The sequence below is a fragment of the Phycodurus eques genome, chromosome 3 (genome assembly GCF_024500275.1).
Source record: "Phycodurus eques isolate BA_2022a chromosome 3, UOR_Pequ_1.1, whole genome shotgun sequence".
Taxonomy (NCBI): Eukaryota; Metazoa; Chordata; class Actinopteri; order Syngnathiformes; family Syngnathidae; genus Phycodurus; species Phycodurus eques.
The window spans coordinates 14204484-14226746 of NC_084527.1; the positions used below are offsets into that span (position 1 = coordinate 14204484).

General features: G+C 42.1%; 1 protein-coding gene across 1 annotated transcript; it reads left to right on the plus strand.

Annotated features, from left to right (window-relative positions):
* Positions 1-6786: 6786 nt before the first annotated feature.
* ido1 (indoleamine 2,3-dioxygenase 1) lies at positions 6787-11604 on the plus strand. The gene is made up of 10 exons (XM_061673472.1): positions 6787-6876; positions 7338-7433; positions 7516-7635; positions 8648-8766; positions 8870-8884; positions 8971-9070; positions 9492-9609; positions 9695-9746; positions 10988-11136; positions 11207-11604. The coding sequence occupies exons 1-10, from the start codon at positions 6787-6789 to the stop codon at positions 11602-11604; spliced, it is 1257 nt and encodes a 418-aa protein (XP_061529456.1).
* Positions 11605-22263: the final 10659 nt, after the last annotated feature.

The following is a 22263-nucleotide window of genomic DNA, read 5'->3' on the forward strand; positions in this document are numbered from 1 at the left end:
CACTGTACTCGCCGTGTAGCTTCGTCCACCTCTTTTTATTTGTAATTTGCTATCTACAAGTATTTTTTTTCGACCTTTTGTCATCGTTATTTTTTGTTTTCCTTACCTTGACTGTTGTGCTTCACATAGGTGTGCTTTTGGTTTAATAAAGACTGAGTATTTGTTCAACAGCAATCCATTATTATTTGTCAACCCTAAAAGAACACTCCAGCCAATGGATCACATAGACGCTGAATAATTGCACCGGGTTTGTCAAGCTCGGGAGTGTCCGTTGAGTGCACAACCACTCAATTCATGAGTTATTCATGAGTCAAGTTTTAGACTCTGTTAAGTTGATGCTTTAGGCCCACGTTCTGATCAGGTTCATGTTCAAAATTGCAGTTTGGTGTTGTGTTCCTCTGCTAATAGTTCGTCCTCAGTCACAAACTAACCATTTTTTTTGCAAGCCAACCATCCCTCTTCCTCCATGCTATGATGGTGAGCTTGGTTCTTGTGGGAAATGCCTGGACCAGTGTTCACCAGTGTTTGGCCAACAACCACTCACCTATTCCCAAGACTACAAAGGTCATGTGTATTATGAGCCTACTATTGATAAAGCCGTGGCGTGGGTTATGGTGATTAGCAATCGTTGTGCCAGAAATCGTATTTCACTGTCTGCCTTTATTGCTGAATTTAGGGTTTTTTTTATTTTTATTTTTTTTATTATTCAATTACGGGCAGGGAGGCAGGCAGCCAGCTGCTTGATTATTTATTTTTATTTTTTTTAATGAGTGGAATATGAATGGTTGCAGATTTCTCTATTTCATTCCGCATTTTAGCTGCAGAGAGCTGATGACTGCTTTCTGGACCTTGCCATTGTAAAGACGCTTAAAGGTCCGATTAATAAGCTCGATAAGCCAATGGAGGTGCGTTCCCGGTCACAAATCAACCATTTTTTCATGAGCTTGTAGTTGGGGCAGAAAGAGAAAAGGGAAGCACAGAGCCCAGAACTGAATCTGCTGACTTCGAATGTTGGGACTATGATAGGAAAATCTCGGGAGTTGGTTGACATGATGATTAGGAGAAAGGTTTATATACTGTGTGACCAGGAGAGCAGGTTAAAGCTAAACGTTAAGGCTAAACATTCAGGGGCAGGGTTCAAATTATTTTACCATGGTGTAGATGGGAAGAGAAATGGAGTAGAGGTTATTTTAAAGGAAGAGTTAGCTAAGAATGTCTTGGAGGTAAAAAGGGTATCAGATCGAGTGATGAGGCTGAAACTTGAAATTTAGGGTGTTATGTACAACCCCAATTCCAATGAAGTTCGGATGCTGTGTTAAACATAAATAAAAACAGAATACAATGATTTGAAAATCATGTTCAACCTATATTTAATTGAATACACTACAAAGAGAAGATATTTAATGTTCAAAATGATAAACTTGATTGTTTTTAGCAAATAATCATTAATTTAGAATTTTATGGCTGCAACACATTCCAAAAAAGCAGGGACAGGGTTTACCACTGTGTTACATCACCTTTTCTTTAAACAACATTCAATAAACGTTTTGGACTTGAGGACACTAATTGTTGAAACTTTGTAGGTGTAATTTTTTCCCATTCTTGCTTGATGTACAGCTTCAGCTGTTCAACAGTCCGGGGTCTCCGTTGTCGTATTTTACGCTTCACAATGCGCCACACATTTTCAATGCGAGACAGGTCAGGACTGCAGGCAGGCCAGTCTGGTACCCGCACTCTTTTACTACGAAGCCACGCTGTTGTAACGTGCAGAATGTGGTTTGGCATTGTCTTGCTGAAATAAGCAGGGGCGTCCATGAAACAGACGTTGCTTGGATGGCAGCATGTTTCTTCAAAACTTGTATGTACCTTTCAGCATTAATGGTGCCTTCACAGATGTGTAAGTTACCCATGCCATTGGCACTAACACAGCCCCATACCATCACAGATGCTGGCTTTTCAACTTTGCATCCATAACAGTCCGAATGGTTCTTTTCCTCTTTGGGCCGGAGGACACGACGTCCACCATTTCCAAAAACAAGTTGAAATGTGGACTCGTCGGACCACAGAACACTTTTCCACTTTGCATCAGTCCATCTTAGATGAGCTCTGCCCCAGAGTAGCCGGCGGCGTTTCTGGGTGTTGTTGATAAATGGCTTTTGCTTTGCATAGTAGAGTTTCAAGTTGCACTTACGGATATAGCGCCAAACTGCATTTACTCACATTGGTTTTCTGAAGTGTTCCTGAGCCCATGTGGTGTGGTTACACATTGATGTTGGTTTTTGATGCAGTCCCGCCTGAGGGATCGAAAGTCACGGGCATTCATTGTTGGTTTTCGGCCTTGCCGCTTACATGCAGTGATTTCTCCAAATTCTCTGAACCTTTTGATGATATTATGGACTGTAGATGATGAAATCCCTAAATTCCTTGCAATTGTACGTTGAGGAGCATTGTCCTTAAACTGTTCGACTATTTTCTCATGCACTTGTTCACAAAGAGGTGAACCTCGCCCCATCTTTGCTTGTGAACGACTGAGCAATTCAGGGAAGTTCCTTTTATACTTTTATACCCAATCATGGCACCCACCTGTTCCCAATTAGCCCGTTCACCTGTGGGATGTTCCAAACAGGTGTTTGATGAGCATTACTCAACTTTCTCAGTCTTTTTTCCAGTTACTCCATTAAATTAATTCATCCAATATACCAAGTGGAATATTATGATCTGAAAGCTGTATTTAGTAAATATAGAGCCCTGTCGCTACTCCACAATTGAGTTAATTCCCAATGCTTCCTTCCCCATTGCAAGATTTTTTCGTTTCAAGACTGAAGCATGGTCTCATTCGTCTTTCTTCATTTCCTGTTGTAGCCAGTTTCTTTTTCATGGACAAGACTGATAAGTCTCTGCAACAGTATGTTGATTACCATGGACTTAATGATGTAACTATGAAAAACAAGTACCCGATATTCCTCATGGATTTTGCATTTGTCCTGTTACACTCACCGACTATATTTACAAAACTCAATTTGTTTACTTTTTGGTAAGAATCTCGGAGGGTGAGTGGAAAAAACGCATTTAATACACATTTGGGACTCTTCAAGTACCTCGTCATGCCAACCAAAGCACCTGCAGTCTTCCAAAACCTTATTAATTATGTCCCCCACGACAAGATAAGCTCTTTTGTGTATCTATTCTATTTTTTTCTTGCAATATTCAGGAACACTGCCAGCAGATCCGGTGTTCTGTCATCAGACTACACTGTCCAATGCTTCTGCACATGCGCAAGCTGAGCTACCTACTGTACCTAGCTACCTACCTGCGTGTATCTGATTGTCAAATTAGGCTTATCCAATGTACTGTATCGTATATCATGAGTATTTGAGAGTTTGATTTCTTTATTACAAAATGTATAAGTAGTCCATTTTGATGGGAAAATTTCATTTTCAATTAGTAAAATGGCGCTGGACAGCTCCCGTCGACAAGCGCATGCACAAAAGCATTGGAAGTACAGTTTGACAAAGCCTCATGTCTCGACAGAACACCGGCTCGTGCTATTGACTCTTTGTCAAAGACGAGAAATGCCATGCGTGTTAATTTACCGCGGTTCATTGTGAGGAAGGGTACACTTTAAGTTGATCCAGACAATATCCACGCTGTTGTCGACTGGCCCTCACCTACATCAGCGAAGCACATGTAGCGGTTCCTGGGTTTTGTCAATTTCTACAGCCGATTTATCCGCAATTTCAGCAGCAAAGCAGAAACTCTGATTATCTATCAAGAAACTGTTTGAATAGACCCCCAAAGTAGAGAAGGTGTTTGTGTATTAAAAACATATGTTTACTGTTTTACCCATCATTACTCATCCTAACCCTGAGTTACCTTTTATTGAAGAGGTGGACGCTTCGGATTCGGGAGTGGAAGACGTTATGCCACTGCGCTCTCCCTTTGACCAGGGGCTCAACCCGTGCACTTTCTTCTACGTCGCCTCAGTCTCGCTGAATGCAACTACAACGTTGGTAACAGAGAACTGCTGGCCTTTGTCCTTCCACTACAGGAATCAATGCCTTGGCTAGAGGGGTCAGCGGAATCACTCCAAGTCTTCACAGATCACAAGAACCTGGCCTACATCCGCTCCACGAGCCTTGTTTATAACTAGGTTTAAATTCATCATTACTTACCGACCTGGGTCACAGAACGTTTGGCCCAAAGCCCGGTCCAGGATTCACCGCCCTTCATCTGACGATCCCACCCTGGAGACAATAGTTTCTGTGGCCTGAGTTTTGGGAGCACTGCAGTGGGAAGTGGAAACGAGGATGGCTGACATGATTCAAGACGGGCTGGTTCCAGTGGCGTGTCCTGAGGACATGTTGTTTGTACCCAGGGAATTGAGGACTGAAGTGCTGTGGTGGGGACATAAATCCAAAGTGGCCTGTCATCCAGAAGTTAGCCAGACAAAATTCCTTATAGCTCAAAGATTCTGGTGGCCTGGCCTCAACAAGGATATCCGGGAATTCATGTGAGCCTGCTCGGTTTGTGCCAGAAATAAGTCCTTTTGCCATTCATCTGCTGGTCACCTGCTTCCTTTGCCCATCCTAACTTGCCACTGGTCGCATTTCGCATTGAACTTCATTACTGATCTTCCATCATTTCTTGGCAACACAGTCATGCTTAGTGTGGTGGACTGATTCTCGAAAACGGCCCATTTCATGTCTCTGTCCAAGTTGCCTTTGTCGTTGGAGATGGCAAGCCTATTAATCAGACGTGTTCTATATACTTGGAATTTTATCCGATCTTGTTTCGGATAGGGCTCCCAATATACATTCCAGGTCTGGAGGGCCTTCTGGAGGGCGATGGCAGTCGCAGCACTGTCCACACACCAATGGCCAGACTGAGTGGACTAACCAGGACCTGGAGGTCACTCTCTGTCGCGTTTGTCACCAGCATCCTTCGTCTTGGTGGAATATGCCCACAATACCCTCGCAGGATTCCAGCTCCAGCATACCTTCCTGGTCAGGAAGTACTACTCTCCTCCAAGGATGTTCATCTGGTGGGGAGTTCAAGGAAGTTGGAGCCATGCTTCATCGGCCCCTTCAACACTGATTCTATAATTAATCGCTGCTGTTCCTGCTCAAACCTTTTTCCACAAGTTGGCTCAACCGTGCGGTGGTGCCTCCTCCTCCTCCATGCTTGGTTGATGATGAGCCAGTCTACACATGGAGGTACATTTTAGAATCCAGAAGGAGGGTCAAGGGGGTTCAATACCTGGACGACTGGGTGCGGTTTGTTCCAAGGGAACGTCAGTGGATTCCCCAATCCTGGATCCTGGATCTGTCCATCCTTCGGCAGTTCCACTCATTAACACCCTTGTAATCCAGGTGGCCTGCCAGGGATGTCCACTGAGGTGGGGTTTTGTCATGTTCTGTGCTTCTGCCTGCTGGTGATGTCATTTTCCTCTGTTCACAGTCTCACGAGGTTCATTGGTGGGTGGAGCCTCCTAGCCGGAACTGTTTGCAATTGTCCTCATTTGATAATTAGGTCTGGCTCCAAGGGAAGGAAAGTGCTCAAGTATTGTCTTTCATGCTGCTTTGTTTGTCGTCATAGCACTTGTCCGACCTTGCTTGTTACCTGTTGGATTTCCATCTCATTGTTCCAAAAGTACTTAAGGTTTGTGTTTGATATTAATTCTGTGATTGTTTTGTTTCTTATGAGTGTTGGTAAGTTTAACTTTTTGTTCTTTAGCCAGGACTTTCCTTCCACTCTGGTTTCTTCCACCTCTTTTTGTTTGTAATTTGCTATCTATGTGTCTTTGTTTTTTTTTCATGGCGACCTTTTGTTGTCTGTGTTTTTCGTTTGAGTTACCCTAAATGTTGTGCTTCATACACTTGTGCTCTTTTGGTTAAATAAAGCCTGATTGTTCAACTTTTAGTTGTCTGTACAGTGATCTATCCTTAACAGTTTGCCAGCCATAAGAATTATGTACCTTCTGTCATCTAGTGGAAGAGCATATACTTGTTCTGCCTGTCACTATGCATCGCTGGCATAGATAGTGGAATAAAGATACATTATTTGTATTAAAAACAAAATACAACAACAAAAAAACCAGACCAATTAAGTGAAATTGGTGGTTTCCCCACAGCACACCTTATGATCTCTCAGGCACACTAATGTGCCACGGCACACGAGTTTGGAATCACTGAGTTAGCGTGTTCTGACTTGCGTACGAAAACGAGTTATGTCAGTGTCATAAGAAAGGAACACTAACATAAATTTAAAATGACCATACATTGTACATGGTGTTTCAAGGAACCCACATTAAATTTAAGAGAAAAAAAATGAACTAACTTCTGTTGAGGGAGAAGGATCTGGAGCAAAAAAAAAAATCACGTAAGAAGCTAAAGAAAGACTCTTACGTACCATACTCTACTTGTATGAATAAATCAGCATGTGACAAAAAAGTATCAGATGACATCTTGTTGGGCCCAGTGACTGAAGTGAAAGTACAATGATTTAGTACAAGTTGGCATAAATATTGTGATGTGGTGTGGGAATCTTTCTCTCATTGCGGATGCCTGTGGAAGTCTCCACTTAAATATTCACAAAGTGAAGCGTGTTGCACTGATTTTCCACGCTTTATGTGTCATTGTGCAACGCAAGGGACTCCTTTACTTTTGCTGTTGTGTAATTATTGACATCTGGCTTTAACACTAAAGTGAACTCTGTGCTGGAGTCCACACAGGCGGAGGTCTTACGAGGCATTCGGAGTGCTGCAGAACTATTGCTGTCTCAGTGTCAATGGCTGCTTATATAGACTCCACAGCTCCTTTCTCTCTGGACGTGTACCATGTCTCTGAGGAACTGGGGTTCATTCTACCAGAGCCTCTGGTAGGTTTAAATGCCTGTGGTGTTTTTCCCCACTTAGATATGCTGCATTGTGTGCAAGTAGCCATAAAGAAACAGCTAATTGTAAGCAAAGGGTGTGTGGAAGATATAAAATGATATCCAAGAGAAAATAGACATTTCGAGCAAATTTCCTGTTAGATAAGACTCAAAATTGTGCGCATAGCAGCTAGAGAACTGAACTCGTGCGGAGTGGTATTGACTGAGACAAATTGACCGGGAGAAGCTGAGTTCTGTCATCATTTCTGTTTGTTTTGTCTTGAACTTTATTCCAAACGGCAACGTGTTTACAAAATCACTTTTGGATAAATGTTTTTTTTCCAGCACATCTCAGATCAACCTGTGGAACAACTGATTGTGTTTTTTCCGCTTATTAACTGTTCTAACACTGTCATGCAACCACCTTGTTTTAACAAAATTACATTTTTCCATATGCATCCCCAAAGCACGAACTTCCACCTTACTACCAACCATGGATGGACATTGCCCAGCGAGTCCCAGAGCTTGTTCTTGCACATGAGTTGCGAGCTCATATTAACAAGGTGAGCGGGCTCCATGAAATGACAAAGCCACTTCATCAAGTTTATTAAGTCGTGGCTCATTTCAGTTGCACGTTCTGTGCAGATGCCTCTACTGAGCATCAAGTTCCTGCAGAGGCATAGGGAACTGCGACTGGCCCACCTGGCTCTCGGCGTCATGACCATGGGATATGTTTGGCAGGAGGGTGAGAACAACACTGTAGAGGTATTTTTCTCTCTCTCCTTCTGTACACCAACCCCCTGCCCCCCTTTTTTTTGTGTGTGTGTGTTTTATTTTACCGGAGATGAGTTGCTAATGGAAGGGTGGAGTTTGTGCAAATATTTGGGACAAATAATTAAACATATTTAATGTTGGAAGATGCCTGATGTAGTCTGATGTAAAAATCCCAATTCCAGTAAAGTTGGGACGTTGTGTTAAACATCAATAAAAACAGAATACAATGATTTACAAATCATTTTCAACCTATATTTAATTGAATACACTACAAAGACAAGATATTTCATGTTCAAACTGATCAACTTGATTACTGTTAGCAAATAATCATTAACTTCGAATTGTTATGGCTTTATTTTTATAACAGCCAGGGAAATCCGCATTTCCTTGGCAATCACATCATGTTGTTTGGGGTTCGATAAAAAATAAATAAATAAATAAATACAGTACATGTGGCGCCTCAAAACATTGTTTCCCAGTAAGATTGCAGTTTTTCCGTTGCAGCGAGTTTGTATGTGAACGAGGGTAAATCGACACGTGCCAGTGTGAGTTGCCGATTGCAGTTTGTTTGTGATTGTCCACTAAAGTTACGTTCGGCCGCGTTGCTCGGTGTGCAGCAGTCCTAAATTGACCTGGAAATATTCCGCCTTTTGAGGTATTAGCAGAGGCAGGACGGATCCCGTGTGTCGAAAATGCCTGAAAGGCAGAACAGCAGTATTAAGTTTGACAACTGAGACTCACTTAAGCAATTGTCGCTGTCGTGGATACACCAGACACTGGTGGAGACTTCATCACAGATCAAATTATCTAAAGGTGGGACGCCACGTCACTGTAAAAGCACTTTCATCAATCACCCATTTCAGTGGATTATGTCTGAAAGGCAAGGCTGATAAATGGACTGATGGATCTGTTACAGCTCTGATTAAAAAAATTTAACAGAGTCTTATACGTTATGGCTACAAGAACGCTGACACATATTCTCTGTGCATAATCTCCCTCCAAGATGCTGCCGCACACTCTGGCTGTTCCATACTGGGAGCTGTCCCAACGCTTAGGACTTCCTCCAATTCTCACCCATGCTGATGCGGTGCTGGCGAACTGGCGGAAGAAGGATCCAGAGGGGTGAAGTCAAATAACTTCTGAGCACGTTTTTTTTACATCTTTTAAAAACTCTCATCTATCAATGTTCTTCCTTCATATCCATTTTTTGGATTTCCTGTAACAGGCATTTAGACATAGAGTGAGTACATTTTTAAATCCTCACATGATTTATAATTGTAATCAAGAGTATGCTAGGCCAACTAAAGCTTGATTTCAATCATGCAGGAACTTGGAACTGGTGGTCAGTATCCCTGGCGGTGAAAGTGTGCGGGGCTTCTTCATTGTCACTCTAATGGTGGAGCGAGCAGCAATTCCTGCTCTGAGGGTGAAGATGTAGTCAGTGTTTAAGTTTGAAAGTTATGATAAAATATATGGACAAAAAGATTGGGACATTTGATATACGGGAAGAAAATGAACATAAATAATGAGTTAGTCCCCCTCTTTGTAGTGTCCGCTCTTCTGGAAAGACTTTACCAGATTTTGGCGTGTCTGTCAGACCTCAGAAAACCTTTGGGCGGATCAGACATCATCCCAAATATGGTGGTTTGAGGTTAAGGCTGTCAAGTTCTTCCACAAAGTTGAAAGGATAGACTTGACTGAAATGTATTGGTAAGATGAAGAATTAGGATGCCTCAATCAGTTTATCCATTAAGTTTCAATACTTCTGTCCATATAGTATAGTAAAAGTATAACTGTAACTACAACAGGCTAAACAATTTTGACGACGTATCGTCACTATGTTCCAGAGCATTCCTAAAGTGATTAATGGTGTGAGATGTGGGGATACTAAAGCTGTGGCCAAAGCCCTAGAAGACATCAGCCAATCTATAGACGGCATGGCAGAGTCCCTCAGACTAATGCAAGGTACCTTCTTTAATTCTAAAGCATCACTCTTTTGGCTCCTTAACCAACAAGTTTATTTCATTGCTATATTCTCTCTCTCATATAGTGCATGTGGATCCATCTGTCTTCTACGGCATCATGAGGATATTCTTGTCTGGGTATTGCAATGTTTTGTTGCATACTATTTGGGGTGACAGTGGATATTAAAAGTCTATACACCCCAGTTCAAAAGCCAGGTTTTGATATAATAAAATGAGACAAGATAATTTTAGACCTATTTCCACCATTAATGTGATCTGTAACTTGTAAAACTCAATTGAGAGAAAAAAAACACATTTTCAAGATGGGAGATAAAAACAAACAACTGAGATGATGTTCCACAAGCGTGCACACCCTCTTATAACTAGGTATAAGTCTGTGTTCAGAAATAACAAAACACATTTAAACTAATGTTAAATGTGAGTCCGCAAACACCTTCCACCATTTAAAGTGCCTTTGACTAATCCCATATAAGGTTCAGATGTTTTAGTAGGGTTTTTCAGATGTTTTCTTTGCTTTCTGGAAGAAGCCTAAAGGTTTTGTGCTAGCACTGGCTGCCTTTGCATAATTTCCTCCACCTTGACCCAGGCCCAGTTCCAGCTGAAAACAAAACAGTCCCAATGCATGATACTGTCACCACCGTGCTTTTGGTGATGAGCAGTGTTGTGTTTGCACCAAACATATCTTTTGGAATTATGGCCAAAAAGTTCTACCTTTGTTTTATCAGAACCATAACACATTTTCCACATACATTTGGAAGATTTAAAATATGTTTTTGCAAGTCCTAAACCACTGCCCTGACATATAAGGAAGATAGAAGATCGTTGTCACAGGGACTAAACAGATAGTACTTGCCACTTTCAATGATGCTGCCGGCCTCTTTTCTTCTCATCTTTTCATCAATTTCGGAGGGATATCTCGTTTTTGCTGATGTCCCTGTTGTGCCATATTTTCTCCACATTGATGACTGTGTTCCATCATTTATTTAATGACTTGGAAATTACCCTTCCCCTGACTGATACCTTTGAACAATGAAATCCCTCTGATGCTGTGGAAGCTCTCTGCGCACCATGGCTTGTGCTGTAAGATGTGACTACACAAATGTCAGGAAAAGCAGACTAGAACAACTGAACTTTATTTGGGGTGAATCAGAGGCACTTTGAATGGTGGCAGGTGTGGGAGTGTACACTTGTGCAATCAATTTATCTCAGTTATTTCAAAAAGATCAGATTTTTTCCCCATTAATGGTGGAAAAGGTTTTTCAATTCTTTATGTTGGTCTCATTTTTTTCATATCACAACCTGGAATCAGAGGTGTGTAGACATTTTATATCCACTGAATATGGGATATGTTTCCATAGGTGGAAAGACAACCCATGTATGCCAAATGGTCTGGTTTATGAAGGTGTCCAGACAGAACCAATGGAGTATTCCGGAGGCAGTGCTGCACAAAGCAGCCTGTTGCATTGCTTTGATGAACTTCTGGGAGTTAAACATGCAGCCAAAAGTGGTTAGAGTTTTATTATTTATTCTTTGATTTATTTTAGGCCCTCTTTTGTGATGACACTTTCATCATGCAGGTGCCTTTCTAACATGCATGAGGAACTACATGTTACCTGGTCACAAGCAACTCATCGGGGACATCTCATTGCAACCCTCCCTGAGGACTTTTGTGCAGCAGCAGGAGAGTGAGCAGCTAACCGAGGCCTTTCAGGAATGTGTCACCAAACTGTTGGCTTTGCGCAGCTATCATATCACCGTCGTTACTCACTTCATCACAATCCCCGCCGCTAAAGCCCGCCAACTACGGAAACAGAGCAGGGATGAAGAGGCGGGGATGATCAGCAAGGCCCCTGCTACGCTGGAGGAACGGGGTACAGGTGGCACTGACATCATGAGCTTCTTAAAGACTGTGAGGAATCAAACAAGAGACACCCTGCTGCCCAAGACAAGCAAAGAGATGAAACACAAAAGCTGATGCGGTGTCAGCTACATCTCATAAAACAAGCAGTAAATCACAAGTGATTACTCAGCCCATGATTTTATATGTCATTAAAAAGATTACTTTTGGCAAAGTGATAGTAGGAGGCCCTTTTGCTTGGCGCACTTCAAGTTTTGTTTTTCCTGTAAACAAGCCTCAGTCGAATAGACTTGAGTGATACCCCTTATTTAGTCCAAACCATAATTCAAACCATTCCTGTTGCTTTCTATTAAATTCAACCACTAACCCCTCCTTTCATTTGAACTGTAATCCAAAAAAATGCATTGTCTTGTCCAGATCTATGAAGCTGGATACCAGAAAACTCACAGAGTAGGTAATTACTGAACCCAAAACTTCTTGGAAAGTTATTTACAGATTTAGTTCAAATGGAGTTTAGAAGGACTGAAGATGTTTACTATTTAATTATACTTGGGACATAAAGGGCAACATTGAAGTCATGCTTTAGCTAATGGAGTGAATACAGTACTACAGGCTTGAGATATAAGTGACCCGAGATACAAGCTGTTGTTTGGCCGTTTTTGTTGTTTTGCGCTTTATGGTGCTAGTGTCAGATTGAATTAGTAAATATTCTTCTTAAAAAAGGCTTCAACTGTTAGTGCCACTGTCAGTTTAATTGTCAAACTGAACGTAACACAGAGAATTTATGCATGTATTTTAAACATCCACATAGCCGTAAGTCCACTAGCTTAAGGCTAATGCTAGCATTGGCAATGATTAGCGTCAATGTGGCTGTTATAACCCTTGAAGCAACGGATATTTGAACACAAATGGTGCAGAAACGCATTTAGACAGACAATATAACAGTACTTGAAGTCATATACTCTATTCTTTATCCTCTGTGAAGAACGGCGATATGAATCCCACTCGAGTTCTTGGCAGGACACTCCCCATTGCAATATGATTGGCTGCTCCATCCAAGCAGGAAAGTAAGTGTGAACTAAGTATGAATTGGCCTTTATACTGCCCCCAGGTGGTCAAGGCGCTCACAATAGAATTAGCAGCACAATGTGCATTGGATTGAATGAGAAAGTGTGACTAAAACTTTAAATTTTACTGAATTATGTACTGTATTTTATAAGTATAATTTTATGGAGTTATGTTTTTCTCATTAAAAAAACATTTTGCCTAAATGTTTGTTGCTGTTTTATGGGGGCCTGGAACTGTTAACCGGCATTTCCATTGATTTTAAAGGGGAAATATTATTTGAGATATGAGTGTTTTGAGTTACGAGTGTGGTCAAGGAACGAATTAAACTTGTATCTCAAGGCACCACTTTAAATCAATTTCCATTCATCCATTTTCTGTACCACTTCTTTAGAGTCACGGATTGAACTGGAACCTCTCGCAGCTGACTAAGGGGGAGACACACACTGGACTGGTCGCCAGCCAATCGCAGGGGAGAGTTTTCAATGACACCAACGTGTGTTTTTGAAATGTGGGAGGAAGCTGATTTGTTTTTGTTATTTCACTATACGACTCTTTAAATGCCATCATCATAATTGGAACAAGAGAACAATTTCCGCAGCTGGGCAATTCCCCAAAAGCACACTCATTACTTCTGTTTTAATGGCACAGCAATAATGTATTCATGGTCATCACATATAGCTATTTATAGACGTTATGCGATACCAGATATCCCTACACTAAAATATCCGCACACTAGAAACTTTCCATCTCATAAAATAATCAGCCTTTGTTACGTCTTCATTTAACGGCACATCTTTGCAGTGAGATCGTCATGTTGAGGCACAATGCACAGTGCGGTGCTGAGATGCATCACTTAACATAATGGTTACCTCGGCACTCCTGTCATCCCTCAACCTTCATGATACTTCCTGATACTGAGAGTGTGGAAAACCCAAAAGCATGAAGGGATGGATTGTGTCATGAATGGCTCACGCTGTGTAATCTTCACCTTTCCTGGCTCCTCTCCAGCGGTGTTTCATTACAAAAACGCCCATGCGAGATGCGGCAATTACACATGACAATTTAGACACCCTGGGTGATTGATTTATCGCGCCCTCCGTGATTTAGCAGGGAAGACAATGAAAGAGCAGACTTAGAGTAGAGACAAAGGAACTGTTTCACATTGAGAATTAAAGAATTATAGTTATTCTAATAGGATGAAGTCAAAATAAGAAGTAAAATAGAATGGAATAAGCCTTAATTAGTCCCACAATGATGCTTCCAGTGGCAGGCCATGCATTTGTTTGGGACTTAACCAACTTAATCCACCTCTTAATCACATCCCAATTATAGCAACCATCAATACTACGCAAAAGCACAATATAATAGCATGCAAATGTGGCACTTACAACATATGGAGCAGTTAAGAATCAATATTTACCTAATGACTTGACAACAAAAATTTAAAATTGTAAGTGAAATACATCATACTAACCAGATATGCTGAATATTAAATGTACGTTGAACACTACAGATGGTTTTGTTAGTGAAACTTGGCTGTAACAGATATTGCTCTGACCAATCAGAGAACAGAAAAATGCAGACTTTATTACGGGCAAAGCAGTTGGAGGCAGGCGGCACGGTGTACGACTGGTTAGCACGTCTGCCTCACAGTTCTGAGGAACTGAATTCAAATGTCGCCTCGCCTGTGTGGAGTTCGCATTTTCTCCCTGTGCCTGCATGGGTTTTCCCCAGGTACTCTGGTTTCCTCCCACATCCCAAAAACATGCATGGTAGGTTAATTGAAAACTCTAAATTGTCCGTAGGTGTGAATGTGAGTGTGAATGGTTGTTTGTTTATATGTGCCCTGCAATTGGCTGGCAACCAGTTCAGGGTATACCCCGGCTCTTGCCCGAAGATAGCTGGGATAGGCTCCAGCAACCCTAGTGAGGATAAGCGGTACAGAAAATGAATGGATGGATGGATAGTTTGAGGCAAATTTGGATTCTGATTGGTTGAAGAAACAGTCCTATTGCTAATTTATATACTTTAAGTTACATCAGCCAGCACAACTGATTTCAAAGGCCCCGGGAAGACTTGATTGACATGACAACACATAGAGGCTGGACTCTGATTGGACAAAAAAAAAACAAAAAAAAAACACCAGAACAGGGCAGACAACCCAGGAAATTGCTTCGGGCCCAAATATGAAGGGGGGCCCCTAAAGGACAGCTGACATTGGCCACTATCAATGACAAAACAATGGCACTGCTTTAGACACTGCAACGACAATGTCGGGAATCCCCTGCAGAGGGTTCCTTAATCGCTGTCGTTGGCTGGTAGCTATAGGGGCCCCGGAGAGAAGACTTTATTGACCATATCAACGACACAACTGGAATCCCCCGTAGAGGGTCCCTTACTTGCTGTTGCTGGCTGGTGGCTAATAGGGTCCTCTGAGAAACAGTTAATATTGGTCCATATCAACGATATAGAGCAACTCGGAACCGCGGTAAACACTGCAGTGACAAATTGGGATTTAGGAATCTCCCAAATGGCCTACTCGTAGGCTTGTTTATGTTTATTTATTTTTTTTGTGTTGGCGGGACGACTGGTTAGAGCATCTGCCTCACAGTTCTGAGGACCAGGGTTCAAATCCCAGCCCCGCCTGTGTTGAGTTTGCATGTTCTCCCCGTGCCTGTGTGGGTTTTCTCCGGGCACTCCGGTGTCCCCCCACATCCCAAAAACATGCATGGTAGTTTAATTGAAGACTCTAAATTGCCTGTAGGTGTGAATGTGTACAAAGGTGAATGTCAGCAGCAGTAATAGCAGCATTGAATGTAGCAATAAATTACGTTTACACGACTAAACCGCCGAAAAGCAGTCGGAAAATTCAAAGTGACTTGACTCTCTCACTTTGTCTTTAATAGGAAGGAACTCATATAAAAGGTCAAGGGAAGACTATATTATGTTCAAACAGAAATTATTTCCCTCTTTGGAAAAGAGAGATAATCTATTCCAGGAGTTGAAATTTCAACATCTTAAACTTTCAAATACTAGGTTTTAAGTAACATTGTATCGCAAGTAATTGTCATGTAAGTCCAAAAATAAGTCACAGAAGTGACTGGTAGCAATACAATTGATAGCAAAGTTTGTTACTATTTTCATCTTTGGCTTCTCATCTGATGATACCCTTGTGAAAAGGTTTTCAAAACAAATGCAGAAAATGCTAAAGTACACAATAGGAGGTGAGGGAATTTATCATCTTGTCCCAGCCCACACAATTTTTTATGACTGAAATTTCACTTCTGGGTTCTTGTTGGACTTGTGTGTGCTCACAATGAGTTGACCGTGGGTGCGCGACAAACGATTGATAATTCGTAAGTCACTACTTCTGTCTCTGATTGGTTGTTTTTCCTCGGGTGGTGTGGTTTCTTGTATATCAAATTAGAGGCACACGATGGGGTCAGAGGCAGCAGATTTTTTCACAGATAATATTTATCACGTACTACTGTCAAGTCATGATGACTGTTGCAACAAATATGACTAAAAGTGGGTTTTGGGAAAATTGCAAACTTCCATTGAATTCCAAGTTGACAAAAAGTTTGATTCAAAGTGTCCATTGTATGTTTGTACTTTGCCATTATATGCCGTTTTTGCCATATAGTCAAAACATTTGAGGGATTAAGGCACAAATCTTTCTAGTAACCCCCAAAATAAATCAATTATCTATAAATTACAGTGTATTTTTTCTCTAATGAAACCATACCGAAGTGCGATCAGAACAGGCTGCTAGGACATGCGTCACAACCTGAGAAACAGTCTGTATAAATGTCCCTGAGGTTAGAGGGTGAAAGGTGATCAGAAACTGACGCAGATATGGAGAAAATTGGATGCCGGTATTTTCTCATGTCACAGTTATCTGATTGGATCCTTTTTCCACTGCCAAAGCAAATAATCCATTTCCTTATTGCCTGACTTGGGAGGACTCCCTGACAACCCGGCAGTAAACAAAGACCATCTCCAAGGATGTCTTCATTGTGTAGCCGGGGCTGGGCAGCCGCTAACTTTTAACCTCGCCATCACAAAAGCGGCTGGTTTCAATGTAGGACATGACACGTGCAAATTCATGTGCAAAGTTGCCTTGCACACGTCAAGTCACTGAATTGTTTACTGTAATGATAATTGTGTGAGAGCTATTACAAAACACAGGTGTCAATATTATCATTTTTTTTTAATGAATATTCCCTGATTGTAATAATTCACTCGTGACAGCAGTCATCAAAGAGTCACCGATTTTCTTGAAGTTGACTCAAATATCCTTAATCCATCAAACCAAGCAGGCATTATGTTCTTTTGAATATCTGCTCTTTGCTGGTTGACCACAAGAAATCCTGGAGTCTCATTTCAAAAACTGAATTTATATTGTTGCTGTTTCTCATCTATCCATCCATCCATCCATCCATCCATTTTCTTCCGCTTATCCGAGGTCGGGTCGTGGGGGTAGTAGGTTTAGCAGGGATGCCTGGACTTCTCTCTCCCCAGCCACTTCATCCAGCTCTTCCGGGGGGATCCCGAGGTGTTCCCAGGCCAGCCGGGAGACGTAGTGTCCTGGATCGTCCCTGGGGTCTCCTCCCGGTGGGACGTGTCCGGAACACCTCAGCAGATTCATCCGAATCAGATGCCCCAGCCACCTCATCTGGCTCCTCTCAATGTGGAGGAGCAGCGTCTCTACTCTGATCTCAGGATCTCATCCCTGCACAGGAGAGGGCACGCCACCCTTTTCCAACTGAGGACCATGGTCTCAGATTTGGAGGTGCTGATTTTCATCCCAGCCACTCTATATATAGCCACTCGACACTATATATGTGCGAGTTGGAGATCACGGCTTGATGAAGCCAACAGAACCACATCATCTGCAAAAAGCAAATATGCAATACTAAGGCCGCCATACCTGACCCCATCTATGCCTCGGCTGCGCCTAGAAATTCTGTCCATAAAAGTTAAAAACAGAATCGGTGACAAAGGGCAGCCTTGGCGGAGTCCAACCCTCACTAGAAACGAGTCCGATTTACTGCCGGCAATGCGGACCAAACTCTGACACTGGTCGTACAGAGACTGAACAGCCGATATCATACTCCTGAAACACCCCCCACAGGACTCCCCGAGGGACACGGTTGAACGCCTTCTCAAAGTCCATAAAACACATGTAGACTGCTTGGGCGAACTCCCATGCACCCTCAAGGACTCTGCCGAGGGTGAAGAGCTGGTCCACTATTCCACCAAAAACCACACTGGTCCTCCTGAATCTGAGATTCAACTTCCCGACGGACCCTCCTTTCCAGCACCCCTGAATAGACCTTACCAGGGAGGCTGAAGAGTGTGAACCCCCTGTAGTTGGAACACACTCTCCGGTCCCCCTTCTTAAAAAGCGGTACCCCCACCCCAGTCTGCCAATCCACATCACTGTCCCCGATGTCCACGCGATGTTGCAGAGGAGTGTCAACCAGGACAGCCCCACAACATCCAGAGCTTTTAGGAATTCCGGGTGAATCTCATCCACCCCCTGGCAAAACTGGCACAATTACTCATGGTGCGAATGAGCGGCACTGGCAGCCCCTCCAGAGTGATTGTCTTTGGCCTGCACAGCACTGACAGAGCTGGGAAATATGGGCCATACTGTATGTAGGCTATAGAAGGTCAATCTGGGCATCATTTGGACTTCAGCATCTTTGTCAAGGACTGCACACCCATGGATTCACAGGTGTCATTTAGTCATTTGGGGGCCCAAGGTAAACCCAGTCATGGAGTCCACATCCATTCACTGCAAAGATTTGGAATATTAATGGTTATCATCTGAATTTTAGAATTTTAAAACATTATATTTCCTGAGCTCGATAAAGGTCTTAAAATCATTCCTGCGGATTATCATCTAAGAAGTGAACCATCTCAACATTACTTATCATTTAATATAGTTTACCAATTTGGCCTCTTTAATATTTGTGCTGAAAAAAGTCACTCATGTCACTCTCCACTTCATCCTTCTCGGCTGACACTCACAGCAGTGTACTGCAAATGGCATGAGCATCTGGCTCTTGCTCGTCAGTTACGCACAGTCGGTGTCACCGTAAAAAAGGTTGAAACCTTTGGTAGTTTTGTATAAAACTGCTTCCTCTCACCTTCTCCTCTTCAACGTTTCAGTGGGATACCTCAGCTTCATTTTTATCACAACGTGCCATCAAGGTTGTTTTGCTAATTGCAACCCTGAATCCAGTCTGCACATACGCAGGAAGAAGATGGTCTATTACAAGAGAAGGGAGGGGGGACACTGGAAACGTTTATATATTACTGGTAAGTATTTTGATGGTCTTTTTTAAGCACGTAAATTAAGACTAAAACAAAAATGATTGCTTTAAATCCAAGAAAACCTTTTTAAAGGTCCCCTTCCATCAACATTTTCCAACTGTTGTATGCAAAACAAAGGTCAAAATGAGTGTGTAACCAGGTTTAACTTTGACATCTACAGTATGTGGTTTGTCGAGTGAATGCAATAGCCTTTGAGTACCAAACCGCTTGCAAATGCCAGGGTTTGAAATCACCGTCATTAAGACGTAGTTTCATCAAATAATATTCAAGGACCTGCCCACTTTGTGGTTGGTACACGCCCACTCATCTTAAGGAACATGTAACGTGTTGCAGCTTTGTAACACCTGCAAACTCAGAGGAGTTAAGGAATAAATGGCTTCAGTTTATTTTTGGAAAAATTCCTAAGCATTTCAGAACCAGATATGTGCTGTGTTCGGGCCCATTTCGTGAAGGATGACTTTGTAAACACATGCACTGGAATTGCGTTTCTGGGTTTTGAGCGGTGTGAATTCTGCACCACAATAATAGTAAAACCCGACACAGCCATCTAAAGATGCCCAGATATCGCCAATGGCCAGTCAGAGTGAAGCTGTTTTCCATATTTAAATTAGGGGAGAGGGATCAGCCATTCAATCAGAGCCAAGCTCATTTACATATCCAATACTAATGAAAAAATCTGTCTGTTTCAACTGCCAGGTGTGAAAGACCAACTACAATAGCTTGAAAAAGGGCATCCTGGGCATTTTCATCACAAATTATCTTGCAAACTCGATAAAAGGATCTAGAATTTATTATTATTTTTTTATTGCATGGGACCTATAACCTGTTTGCATGGGACCTTTAACCTGTTTTTATAAGACATTTGGGGCCCCCAGGCATTTGCCTGTCTTAACCTAATGGTGAGACCGCCCATGCCTCCAGACTCATTGTCTTTGACCTGCACAGCACCTGGAAATATAGGCCATGTGTACAGCACAGAAGGCGACTGTGGGCCTCATCTGGACTTCAGCATCTTTGTCAAGGACTACACACCCATGGGTCAGGCGCATTGTCATAATTTATTTAATGGCAGGTTGGAGTATCACACCCAAGTTAAAATGTTTCCGATAGAGTTCACGCTAGATAAACCTTTTTTTCCCCTCTCTCTCCAGCAGTGTCTAACCGAGAGCATTTTGTATGAAACAAAAGTACATTCATCATTTCGGGGGGCCTTAATAATCAGTGTGATGATTCTGGCTTCCTTGGGACTCTTTGCCGTTTGAGTAAAAGGAGTTGAAAAGCAGACAGGACAGTTGACCTCAGGGGTCGCAGTTCCTATGGCTATAATGTTCCCAACAGCTCTCTAATGGCATGATCACCTCCAGGGTGGTGTGACTCATCCTTCCTCCACTGGTGTCCATTTGGACACTTTCCACTGAAGAACCTCGAAACGTACTGTCTTTCACTGAAACCACATGACAAGGCCATCTCAGTGCCAGCGTTTCCTTGTACATCACTTATGTGGTCTGTTAGAGCACGTTAAAAGGCCTTTTGTGTTGTCATCCTGCAGCAATTTTATCACCTCCTGCCCAAAATCTCGTCTGACACCGCGTGCCCACATGAAAGAAGAGCGAAACCTGTCATGCTCACAGCTTGAAAGGGATGTCTTTTTCCAGGTGTAGAATTACTGTTGTTGCCAGTGTTGATGAACCAGATCAGATGATGTCAGTGACGCCGCGGCTGCTGCATAAGGTACGTCACTTTGCAGCTTTAAAATCTCCCCGGAACTTTTGGATATTTTCAAATCTAGATATAGTATCATGTGGAGTTTGCATGCTCCACGGATTCTCCCAGCTTCGCATCTGATGGACTGTTGCTCCGGGCATTCCTGTGAGCTGAAGGGTGTAGCTGGATACGCGACTAGATTGCTGATTGTTGAAATTGTTCTTTTCCAAACGTTTTGATGAGTCACTAAGTGACGTTTTCAACGGCTGAATAGAGGACCAAGATTTAATCATACAAGGAAACAGATTGAAAGGAATAGTTACAGGCACAAAGATTTACAGGACATTTTTCTTAATTTTTATTGTTTAAGACAATTAAACAGTTGATCGATTCATTGAATGTTAATTTTCGCTATAGTAGAAAAATACATTTTGTGAAATGCTCAAACAAACAAAAGGGTATAGATGTCTTTTTGTCTATTCAGGTCTGTTCTCATAAGAATTTAGTGTGATTCCACGATGCAGTGTGCTGGAATTAAATACTTTTTACTTATCTATTAAATGCTGGCCGGCACGGTCCACGACTGGTTAGCGCATCTGCCTCACAGTTCTGGGGACTGGGGTTCTGATCTCGGCCCCATCTGTGTGGAGTTTGCATCTTCTCCCCGTGCCTGGGTGGGTTTTCTCTGGGCACTCCGGTTTCCTCCCACATCCCAAAAACATGCTTGGTAGGTTGATTGAACACTCTAAATTGCCCGTTGGTGTGAATGTGAGTGCGGATGGTTATTTGTTTCTACGTGCCCTGCGATTGGCTGTCGACCGGTTGAGGGTGTACCCCGCCTACCGCCCGAAGATAGCTGGGATAGGCTCCAGCAGCCCGCGACCATAGTGATAAGCGGTAAAAGAAAATGGATGGATGGATGTTAAATGTTCTCCTTCTTCTGAAGAATGTGCCATACCCTAACCCAATTAGAAAATATGGTCAAGCCATTTTGGGAGAGTTAAATTTGCATATTTTTCAGTTCGGGGAATTTGATTATTTCATTATCCAGCCATCCATTCGCTGTACCACTTATCCTCACTAGGATCAAAGGTGTGCTAGCGCCTATCTCAGATGACTTTGGGCGAGAGGCGGGATACACCCTGAAATGCTATACGATTAAGAATTAATCATATGGCAATTATATGACCAGATCATATAACCAAAAATAATTTTTATTTCCGCTTTGATGATTATCATCACACTTTTTGGCATTTCCTCTTTGTTGGCATAAGATAATAACACAAAATAACAAAGAAAAAAGCAAAACACACTGTAGAATCCTTTATTGAAGTTGTTGGGTTCTGGTGTATCATTTCAGAATGGTTTGGTTTAACTCCAAATTGTGCTATTTTGTGGGCATTTGGCTATACAGTATTCTTATTGACCAAAAAGCTAAATTCTTTGAAAAATTATGCTAAACTCTACATTAATTAGACAATACATACATTTTTGTGCTAGACATATTTTTCAGTGCAAGACAGCCTATTATTTTTTGGGATTATAGTTATTATTTTTATTATTATTATTTTTGTTTTTTTCCCTTTTCTTCTTTTTTTTAGGAACACCGAGTTAACTGAGCAACCATACCACTTTTACGTTGCAATAGTTTTTATTTGGGAG